Source organism: Lathyrus oleraceus, chromosome 5 (genome assembly GCF_024323335.1).
Source record: "Lathyrus oleraceus cultivar Zhongwan6 chromosome 5, CAAS_Psat_ZW6_1.0, whole genome shotgun sequence".
In the NCBI taxonomy this organism is placed as follows: domain Eukaryota; kingdom Viridiplantae; phylum Streptophyta; class Magnoliopsida; order Fabales; family Fabaceae; genus Lathyrus; species Lathyrus oleraceus.
The window spans coordinates 222,989,439-223,001,091 of NC_066583.1; the positions used below are offsets into that span (position 1 = coordinate 222,989,439).

Here is an 11,653-nt window from a genome sequence, read left to right on the forward strand (position 1 = left end):
AGACTCACAAAAACCCATAACCCTCACCCCGTCACCCTCACTTCAACAAACACGTAAGCTCGATAAGCAAGACATCGCTAAGCGAACTCACCCTCACTAAGTGAGATCGTTCAGACCTGTAAAAATCAAAATGTGATTCTACCTCTGTAAAACCTCCAAAACTCGTCCAATTCAATCTCAAACATTCACAAACAGTCCAGAATCATCACATATATGATTATCACACATTAGCATGTTATTTACTATTAATCTGACATATTTATTCTATTAATTCATCATAAAATTTAGAATTTCATTCATACCTTAAAACCCTCAATTACATATCAAACATCATATTTATGAACAATTAGCATATGCAACAATCACCACAATTACTGAGTACGGATTTATAATCAAATCATAGCATAAAACAACATTGCATTCATATAATTCATCAACAACACAATCAAAGGAAAGGAAGAAAAATCATATCGGAGGTTAAGGGAAACCTCTTTACCTTTCATGAATTAGGCACCCTTAGATGAATAATCTCCCTTTTACCTTGTAATTCCAGAAAAAATAGCAAAAGTAAGCTCCTATGAGTTCTTTCTCTCAAACCCTAACACTCCCTTCCAATGCTCTTGCTCTCCAACTTTTCACGCTCATTGACAACTCCCCAACAATCCTTATTTCCCTATTTTTCTAATTATATAATAATTTAATTATCTTCTCATAATTATTATGTTGTCCAACTAAAACTTCACTTCTCTCCTATCATCACTTTCCCCAATTTACATAATTGTCCCAACTCTTCATAGATTACTAGTTTTTAATTATTTGATTAATTAAGTCTCATTAAAACAAAATAATTAAGGATAATTTTTCGAAATTATCACTCACTAGTCAAATCATCCAAAATCACATAAATAATAATTTAAATAAATCACTTCATTAAATCAGATAAATAAATAAATAAATAATTAAATCAGGTGTTACAGCCTGCACCTACAAGAATTCACCATGGTTTTTTTCACATTTCTCTATTAAAAAAAGCTATTGGAAATTACTCGGTGGAATCTAAGTTACCTGCTTGGCCTGGAAATAGAAGAAGCAGAACCCTGTTGGCTTCTAGAGAAATTAAATTATTGAAGGGGGCAGAAAATGAAGCAATAGTTGGTGAAGTGGAAAGGAAGAGACATGGAAGACATCACTTGGGTGAATGCAGACATGTTGAGAAGTCAATTTCCTCTAGAAGGACAAGTCTGCTAATGAAGGGGAGGAGGACAATGATAAGAACCAAGACGGGCTTGTTGGGGATGTGGACCTAACTCCCAAGAGGCCAACTGTCTGGAGGGTTTATTCTAAAAGAAATACGAGAGAAAAGGTTGTCGGTGATGTGGCAAAGAATCCCATGTGATTCTGTTAGAAATGTTATCATATACAGAATAGGGGGAGGGGGATGCTTCTGACATTTTGACAGAAAAAGTAGACAGGAGGTATTTTCTCTAGTAGAGGAGCTCTGGCTCTGGAGTATTACTACAATTACACTAGCTACTTCGCTCAGCCCTTTTTTTCATTAATATGCCCTTTATTGATTCTTTCTTTCATTTCATATTCTTGTTATTCACTCTTTTTATCATTCATACGTTAGTGTGGTTCTGTTGATTCTCATCATTTAGTATCCAAACCTCACCATACACATTTTCAAACTTCTACCAAAATCTTGTTTATTGGATAATTAACATGGTTACTCTATTGACTTTGAAACCCTATCCTATCCAATCAAGACCATTTTGTACATATAATAAAGTGAAAATGTCCATCGCCATATTCACTATACACAACCTAGACTGATTTACAAGCTACAATTTCAAAGGAACACATCCAAATACAATAACTATATATAAACAGTAAAGCTAGAAACCCAAATAAAAGAAGGAAGACTAGAGCGTTTCCCAAGGAAATTGATATAAACCATCATCTTCAATAATCCAAGGACCCTCTACAGAAGTTGATAACGGAGTTTCGAAAGGAAATTGATATAAATCATCATCTTCTATAATCCAAGGACCCTCTATAGAAGTTGATAACTGAGTTTCCAAAGGAAATTGATATAAGTCATCATCTTCAATAATCCAAGGACCCTCTACAGAAGTTGATGACAGAGTTTCATCATGCCTATTGCCATGTTCAGCCTGTAAGATAATTGATAAGTTATGCATAGCTCAAATGGGAGGAGCTAAGTCAAAAAATTTGTTAGCTCTGCATGTTTAACTAATTCCTGATACTTTATGAGAACGGCTGACAATGCATTATAAGAATTAAGAAACTCCTTTTGTTTATCTTACTTCTATTGCTAGATAAAATCTCATTCGGGTGCCACTAACAAATAATGAATTCATGTTATTTAATGAGATCAAGATCAGCATGGAGTTTTTACTTGATAATAGCAACATTCATCCTAACACTATCTTTTCAACATCCACTTCCTTATTGGGATGAAAGGGCTGTTTGGAATATAGTGGAATCCATATGTATTTCAACTAATAAAAGAGTGTGTTGAAAAGAGAGTGTCAGAAGCACTCCCCTTCATTGACATTACTCAGCTTATTTCTGAATGCAAAAAGTGGGATTAACTAAAATAACTGAGATATTAACGGAAAAGATCCAAGTCCCGTATTTTTCTTTTTTCTTTTTAGCCTATATACCTTGGCTTCCTCATGCATCTGAAGCAAGCGATTATATTGCTGACGAGCACGTGTAGATGGGACCATAGAATGCACCCGAGCCAAAGCCTTTTTAATTGATTCATGTACTTTCACTTGCCTGAACACCTTTAGAAAATCTTCATCATCACTTTCTTCTTTCGAATCTATTTCCTCGAGAGATCTTCGCAAACCATCTCGTTTTCTCCGCCATCTTAGCACAATCTTGTCCAATATTCCAACTGCCCATATCATTACCTTGTATTGCTTCCGAGCCCGGTAACCCCGCACATGAGCCTGCCCAAACAAATTTTTATAGAAAATATGAGGTTAATTTGAAGTTCTTGTTGCGGTGTGATATGTGCATGTCATCTCACTCTCTCTCAATCAACACACAAACGATTTTATTCAATTTTCAAAGCATCTAGATTGCTGATATCCACTTATAAAGCTCTCAGAATTCAATATCTTGTAAAATGTAATCGTAACATAATATCTATTACCTGTATCTTAACAACTTTATGGCGCAAAACTAAGAACTCTCTGCGACCTTTCCGACCTCGATAGTTCTTCTGAATTGACAAGGCAGCTGAATTGTAATCATGTGCACATTCTCCCTCTCTGCGTTTTCTGAAAGAATGTGCACGGAAAGCAGTCTGTATCCGTGCAGCTGCCTGAGTTGCATTTCTGTAATCACGTGCACTTTCTCTCTCTTTCCGTTTTCTGAAAGAATGTGCACGAAAAGCAGCCTGTATCAGTGCAGCTGCCTGAACTGCATTTCTGACAGCACCCAAGGTTTTTTTTAGTGAAACCTCGTCATCACTGGCTTCAAAATATTTATTAGACACATTGCTGACAGTTAACTCAGCTTCAAGCTCAGAAGAATCTTTAGAAACTTCACACTTTTCCAATGTGAGGGATGACAGATGGCTTGTTAGATCTGCCTCTGCAAGATAACCTGCCAGACCCTTGTGGCCATTGCTGGCCGCAATAGATGCGGCAGTTAGACCATTTGGATCTTGTGAACTTGGATCAGTCACTGCTCCAGCAGATGCACCGGCAGTGATAAGCGAAGTAGCCATTTTTTCCCTGCCATGGAATAAAATAGTTTGTTAATACAGTACAACATCCAGAACATTAAGAATGGAACAACTAATTCACAAAGGTTTCTTATAAAAGCAGGATTTTTAATCATGATAATCAGGTCTGAAATCATTTGATAATCTGAGAGAAATCTAGATTTTCACGAGAGTAATTGATCATATGGAGGACATTCAAATGACAAAACTACAGGATAAACCATAAACACTTTGATTCAAACAACCTTCACAAAAATTGAGTTTTTGACATTACACAATGTCAGTAAATAATTAATGTAACTGAGCTCATATGTTGCGAAAAGACTTTTGTTCAAATAACACTATGCATTTGCTATAATTGATTAAGCTTTATATAAAGCTCCAATGATTACTGAAACCTGCTCAATAACTTCAGACACGTGAAGCATTTTATTACATGTGGACATAATCATTATAACCTATCAATTTCCAGTATTAAGACAGCTTAGATTCTCCACCCTGTTCTCTTTTTTTTGTGTATGCACTTCCTTCTCCCAATGAAAAAGTAAAGGATCTAAGCAAAGTTTATCAACCATATTTTGTACAAAACCTTGAAGCAATGCTTATTGTTAAGAAATGCGGTTTAACTCATCCCTATAAAACCGGCTTATAGGGTGAGGATTGTCCCCACTTATAAGCACATGTTCAGATCTCTGATGTGAGACTCTTTAACACAACCCCCTCGCGCTCAGGACTGGACATCTGGAGCGTGAAAATAAATGGTGGGTGATCCGATAGCGGAAACCTGATAGTAGGTGGTCCACCGGATCTTAAACGAGGCTCTAGATATCATGTTAAGAAATGTGGTTGAACCTAACTCATCCCTACAAAACCGACTTGTAGGGTGAGGATTGACCCACTTATAAGTACATGTTCAGATCATATATTGTCCAATGTGAGACTCTTTAACACTAATTATCAACAGCTCAGCTTTCCATTACCTTCCAAATCGTGCAGCCCAATGAAGGGCAGTCCAACCGTTGATATCACGGAAATTAACAACCACGCCATAACTGAGAATGGGGTTCAGGGCCCACTCGAAACCCAATCCAGAAACCGTGTGTATAATCCCTTGCTCTTTCCAGGACAAAGAACAGCCTTCTCTTTCATCTCGTTCATTGGATCTGCAAGAAAGCCAGTGCTGCAGTTTATCCTTCAGCAGCTCTTGAAGAAGCCAATCAATAGTACCGGATGAAGTTCCATTGCCAACTAGGATAGCTTCTCTAATATGGCTCCATGAATCGTGATCTACTTTCTGTTCTGTTGAAAGATGACTTCCAGATTTTGTGCTGTCATTCCTCGTAGTAGAAGCAGAAAGGAGCATTTCTGCAAATTGAACAAGTAATAACAGCTCTTCTGGACTTCTAGCAGCTTCTGTTTCCAAAATATTACAATGAGTGCAACTAGTGGTCTTACTACGAAACTCAAACTCTTTGATTTCACTGCATGGTTCCTTATTTCCTGAAGTAATGTACAGAGTAACCTTTCCAAGAAGATTGGATGGCGCCTCACAACACATTACGCCAGCCTGAATCATTTCAGCAGGAACTTCAACATCACCAAACATACAAGCCCGGGTAGAATCCGAGGGAGGGCAGAGAAATGATCCAATAATGAACACCTACACATGGAACTTGGGAGTTTATGATTCAAAATATATGCAGCACCAATGGCAGCAGTATCTGTATCATATGATCAAGAAAATTAAATTTATTTTTTGGAGGAAACAACTTAGAAATAGTTATGCTAAAGAACTTTCATGACATTTCCCAAATTAATAACTGCATTATATACAAATAACTCTCATATATATGTCAAACATGTCGTGTATTAATACGAACATCTAGTTCTACTTTTAGAATTTATTATTTTATTTATTTTTAATAAGTTAGTATTTTCAGAATTTTTAAATTTGAATTTCAATATTTTTAAGATAAGATTTAGGTTGGAACAGGATTTACCTATACAATAGGATTTTTATCATTTAAATTTAAATGATGGTAATTATAGGGAAAGGTAATTACTAACCTAATTTAATTAGGACTTTTCTTTTATTGTAATTTTGTAAGCCTATTTAAAGGCATTTAGATTGGCAATAAAATTCATCAATAATTATTATCAAAAAATACTTGTGAAGAAGAGACTCTGTCAAGGACGGGTCTGCTTCTGCTTCTGCCTTCATCATAGGTCGAAGCAAAGCTTCTACCGCGTCTAGGACTGTGTCAACACGATCCAAGACAAAGGACCATAACATGTATGCACTTCAGGAACCAAGTAAAGTTAAGAAGGAAGCACCAATAAGGTTAATCAAAAGGAATTGTACTTCCATCATTCAGAAGATAGAATTCACTAATGAACATGAGTCATAAATCATTATACAGAGCCCAATATAGTAGAAGTAAAAAGGAGCAAACCTTTGTTGCCTCAGTGGCATAACAATATTCCGGGGAGACAGCTGTAATTGTAAATTTCTGTTTCTGCCCAACAGTCAAGCATGCATATGCATCCCGAGGTTCCTGAATTTGGCTTTGGTCAATCAGTGTTTCATAGTAGTCAGAAGTAGTTCCTTGAGTTTCAACCGAAGAATATGGATATTTTTTTACTCCACCAACATCTTGAGGAAATGCAAAGACAGCTGATGATAATAGAACATGAATCAGAGGAGAAAGAAGTTCCATTATGTGCCCAAAAGTGAAATTATCAAGTTATTAAGGTTAAAGTAAGCAATACAGTTCTCATAATTATTACTGTTGAGGTTTAGCGGATAATTGATTTCCTGGTTGGCAATCATTTCTCTTCCTGAGGAAGATAGTGACTTTTCCTGTTTCAAGTATATGAATTTTATTCTGAGTCATAGAAGTAAACTAAACATCAATAATATTTAAATAACAGCTGTAAATAACATAGTGGTTTCGTGAAATGCATAAATACATAAGTTATTTGTAAATTTAACAAAAGTACATTATCGACTCTTTATAATGTGAAATATAGCTTGGCAGTACTCACATTTTCATATGCCTCAAATGTATGTTGTTCTGGTAACTTCCTCACTGATGAGAACTTGCATGTTTCCAGCATCTCTGTCCAAGATAAGGGTTGTTCTTGCCCACCAGGGCAATCATGGTCAAGTAATTCATGATAATGATTGCCACTTCCATCTACAGAAAATGTATAAATATAAGAAGTTTTTCTTTCCTCTCTTTACGGTTTATGTTTGATAACAATAAGGAGAGAAAACAAACTACAAAGCATTTTTGTAGAATAAATTGAATCTGATCCATAACATAATGTGACAGATGAAAAAATATTTTAAGGATTTTAATGGACTAATAATTAATTTTGCAATGAAATGCTGCAATAGTAATTTTATTATAACCAGATTATTTTTTAATGTAACTTCTCGTGAACAAATAAATATAAACTACTTTTTCATTTATTACATTACATAAAGATTTATCCACATTAAAAGACTGTTTTGCATGGTTAATGTATTTTAACTAGGATCCCTTGGAGTTCTTGTCGGAGTGATTCCATATACAGGATTTGCTGCCGTATTAAAAGACTGTTTTGCATGGTTAAATATAAACTCTCTTTTTCTTGATTACTTGTTCACAATATGTGAAGGGGAGCTTTGGTCCGACCGTTGGATTTGCTGCCGTGCGACTAGAGAGCACGGATTCAAGTCTTGGAATTATCCTCTAGGAAATTTCACGGTAAGGCTGTCAAAATTAAATTAGCAATGGATCCATTATTTTCTTGGACCTAGCAATAGTGGTACTTCTATAGCAACAAGTTGCCTCCTTTCTCCATTTGTTCATATTTGTGTCCTAAACTGTGTGTGTGTGTGTTCCGGTGTGTGTGCGCGCGCGCTGAAACACAAGTTGAGGAGTCTCTATGTCAACTTTTCCTTGTCTCTTAATTTTCAGCCACCTCATCACCCTCTTCTTTTGTAAGATGCTTTTCACCCATTCTGTCTAACTCCTCTCATTTCATGCAGTGTACTTTTAGCCTCTTTTCCTAACATTCATCTCTTTAGTGCTTTTAAGTATACCTATATAGCTGGTTTTTGTTTTTAATGATTGACCACTAACAAATTAAGATCAATTCTCTTATATCTCCTCAAATCACTTTTCTGCTCTCTTTTATCTCCTCAAATCACTCTTCTCCTCAACCAATTCACTTTCATTACTGAACCTAGTAGCTTACCTTCAATGTTGTTTTAGTTAAACTAATAAAATTATAATGATTACTGTATAAAGATAATTTTGTAATTAAAACAGAACTTTAAACTGATTTTATTTGGCAGGTCGTGCAAAATGCAGGTCTACTTTAGGATCCATGCTAAACATAGGAATTAACTAAAATGTTTGACTAAAATAAAACATGTAATAGTTGAACCCGCCACCCCCAAAAGAACGTACTAATCTTTATCATGCAAATTTGTTTAAACTACCTTTTGCTCCATTATATCCCTCGTATGGTTGTTTATGATCATCTGGTCCAGAGAAGGCAACAGAAATTCCATGTGGTATTTCATGCTCACTATAAAAGGGACAAGTTTCTTTGAAGCTGCCCTCGTTCAAACTTAACTGTTCCTCCAACTGGCGCAAAGCTTGTGCATCTGTTTTCTCCTTCAAACTTAACTGTTCCTCCAACTGGTGCAAAGCTTGTGCATTTGTTTTCTCCATGTTATCCACTCCATTATTCATGATACCAGAGGTAACTTCTAAATACCCAGGAGGGCTTGAGAAATTCTGATCGGGTTCACATGAATCACCTGCTATTGATGTTGTCTCAGGGTTTTGAGGAGTATATGAGCTATGACTCTGACTAAATGCTGACAATTGTGTGACAGGACTAGAATTGGATGTCCCCTGTAACATATGGGTGTAAACAATAATGTTAAACTCAAAGGAAGGCTGCCCAGACTACGTATTCACACGGCGAATATAATCAAGTAATTGTCATTCAGAAAGTTGAGTCATTATAAGAGAGAATTTGATAACAACATGATTAATCAAAGTCCTCTAGAGAATGGTATCTAAAGTAAATCTGATCTTAAAATTAGGCGTTGACATGCACCATCATGTGTGCAGTTAGAGAGCAATATAACTGACCAGGAAAAAATGAACATTTTGGAGGTATGAACCACATAATTCACTATGGATATTCATGTTATGTATTAGAGAGATCTGAACTAAATGAAGAATTACAAACAGCTCCTCAACTATTTACATAAATTATTTTCATAAGGAAAAGCTAAAAGAATATCAAAATATTAGTATTACATAGAAAACTAGAGAACTAAAATACGGGAAAAGAAAAAAAAATCATTTAACTGAAGTTTCAAACGTGAATATTGAAAAAGGAGAAAGTGCTTAAAGTAAAATTTCCAAAAAGGGTAGGGAGTGAGCCCATGTTGTCCAAAAAGGGCTCCTACTCCCAGTTGTCACATGTCTAACATGCTGCAGTTGCAATAACTATGTTTATCTGATGTCATGTTCAGAAAAATCACCTCATTTGTTTCTCTGTAATGCACAAAAACAACATGTTCATATTCCCTGTCAAGACAACAGCAAAAGAGCAAATATAAACATCCATTACAACATAATAACATATAAATGAATACATCTTCAGATTAATAATGCCTGCTGAAGATAGTTTTTTTAAAGTCGATATAATTTGATTTTGGTAAAAAAATATATAAGTGTATTGTATCTTTATGCATGTTTTTTTACAAAATGTGCATGTTTTTGTGTCATTATGCATACAGAAGGCTGATTGTTTTTCAAAGGCAACAGAATTTTGTCTTGGGCAAAATTATAATTATTCCAAACAATTTTATGTCTATTTTGAAAGATATAACATGTAATGATAAACTTAACAATATGAAAGGTTTGTAGACAGCTAATAATTAACTCACGGGTTCAACATCCAATAACTTCGCCTTCGGAAACTAGGGTTCTCTGCTCCATGTGCATAGTAACAGTTTAGGGCTTCAACATTTCCAACCTAATGGTGCAGAACAGTATGATGACTCAGATGAAAAAAATCAACATATAAGATCTCATGTCAAAACAAATGTTGTCACAAAAGGTATCTATAATATAGCAATGTTGGCGCACCTTAAGCCGTTCATGTCCTTCTGCCACAGTTCTTCCATCTTTTTTCTTCCGCCAATTATGACCATCTTTTCGGAAGAAACGCATGACTCTTTTATTAAACAGATGCACCGATCCATCTTTCACAAAAATCAATCGCCAATGTTTTAACAATCAACAATCAGTAATAAACACTAATAACCAGAAAAACCGTCACTTAAATTCTTTTATCAATTTTAATACAGAGAACAAGGTTGTTAATTTACCTCGTGGCTGGTTAACAGGAACTTCGGTGAAGTTGCACATATCGTGATTTTGCAAAATGTAAAACACTTCTATAGGCTTGAGCCATCTTTTCTTAGCTTCTTGAAACAGATCATTGATATTGTATTGCAAACCTGCCATAACAACCTCACGTTAGACCAATAATTTATAACTCTATATATCCAAATTGATAGAATAAAACAGCCGAGTATGTCGAAAATCGGGGCCACACACTGTGACCACTAGCTAAGAATATTGCATAAATCTTCAAAATGGACAATAATTAAGCAAGCTGTGTAGCAATAAATTTTTACCAAACATAGGCATCAACTACAATCAGAAACTAGCAATAAACACACAAAGTTACACATGATTCCAATCAATTGAATTTGAATTCAAGTACAGTAAATTCATGAAACCAATCAAAGTAAAATTGAATAAAACGAGAGCAATCGGTGAATAATATGCATAACAAGGAAAGAAGAAGAAAAAAAAACTTTACCAGGTAGCATCGTCATTGATGATGAAGAGGAAGAAGAGTGTTAGAACTGGAGCATTTGAATCCACTCGTTTAGAACTGAATAACACAATGAGTTTAATTTTGGTGTTTTGCTTAATCAGTTAACGAAAACCTAAAGGGATTAATTAAGAAGTTGAAGAGATAAACTTGGATTAAAATTAAACAACAAGACACGAATTCAGAAGTTGCAACTTTTTCTCTCTCGAATACCTTTGGAATTTGGATTAGTGGAATTTTAATTTATTACACTTAGAGAGAGTTGCTAAAGTCAAGTGGAAAGTGGTGATTAGTAGTATATTCTTTTGTCGTCTTATATGTACGATTTGTTTTTCAATATACAGATAATAAGTTAATTTAAGTAAAAGAAAAATATAAAATTGAATTTGATAGTGATGGTTATTTATTCTCAAACGCAAAACTAAGAAATTCAACAGCACTTGGAATGAGAAACAAAAAGCACCGCAAGTAAAGAAAATGTTGACAAAACAGTCCCCGGTAGCTACCATGACACTAGCCTACTGACCCACTAACACGAGGATTTTTCTTTGTACTATCTTTAGTGTTCACGCATTTTAATAAAAAAAAAATCAATAGTGTCTTTATAATTCATAATTTAATTTTTAGATGTACCAAAAATACAATTAAAATCAAGTTTGAGATTCATGTTAAAACATTGATGAAAATATTTAGAAATTTAATTTCTATGAAGGTCAAATTAGTACATTTTTTATTTATAAAACACATCATACCTTCTCTCTTTATTAGCTTTGTCAAAACTTATTTCTATCAATTTTTTAAATTTTTTTCGCTATTACTATTGCATTGAATTCAAGCATAACATATCAATAAACTTTTACTCAACCTCATTCAATAAAAAAACATTGAGTTCTCATGTTCCGTTTTTTTTTTTTATGCATTGTATGAAGTTAAACACATAATTTATTTATGGTAGATTATAACGGATAA

At 34.6% G+C, this 11,653-nt stretch overlaps 1 protein-coding gene across 2 annotated transcripts; it reads right to left on the minus strand.

Moving 5' to 3' along the window:
- Window positions 1-1,689: 1,689 nt before the first annotated feature.
- On the minus strand, window positions 1,690-11,123 carry LOC127083127 (calmodulin-binding transcription activator 4). Of its 2 annotated transcripts, none has more exons than XM_051023370.1 (13): window positions 10,670-11,123; window positions 10,170-10,301; window positions 9,928-10,043; window positions 9,726-9,814; window positions 9,318-9,363; window positions 8,256-8,676; window positions 6,809-6,960; window positions 6,551-6,623; window positions 6,217-6,437; window positions 4,744-5,423; window positions 3,188-3,773; window positions 2,688-2,981; window positions 1,690-2,174 (listed from the first exon to the last, which is right to left on the minus strand). In XM_051023370.1, exons 1-13 carry the CDS (start codon window positions 10,683-10,685, stop codon window positions 1,923-1,925), a joined length of 3,078 nt encoding a protein of 1,025 aa, XP_050879327.1. In that variant the 5' UTR covers window positions 10,686-11,123; the 3' UTR covers window positions 1,690-1,922. The 2 variants fall into 2 exon arrangements, with proteins under 2 accessions (XP_050879327.1, XP_050879326.1); XM_051023369.1 differs by having other exon boundaries at window positions 6,533-6,623.
- Between the last annotated feature and the right edge of the window lie 530 nt (window positions 11,124-11,653).

What these genes read in the sequence shown, in the direction of transcription:
- LOC127083127 (XM_051023369.1), bottom strand. An exon ending in TCCTGTTAACCAGCCACGAG is followed by an intron (nt 10,044 to 10,169) that starts GTAAATTAACAA and finishes TTTTTGTGAAAG; the next exon opens with ATGGATCGGTGCATCTGTTT. An exon ending in ATGCCACTGAGGCAACAAAG is followed by an intron (nt 5,424 to 6,216) that starts GTTTGCTCCTTT and finishes TTCCATGTGTAG; the next exon opens with GTGTTCATTATTGGATCATT.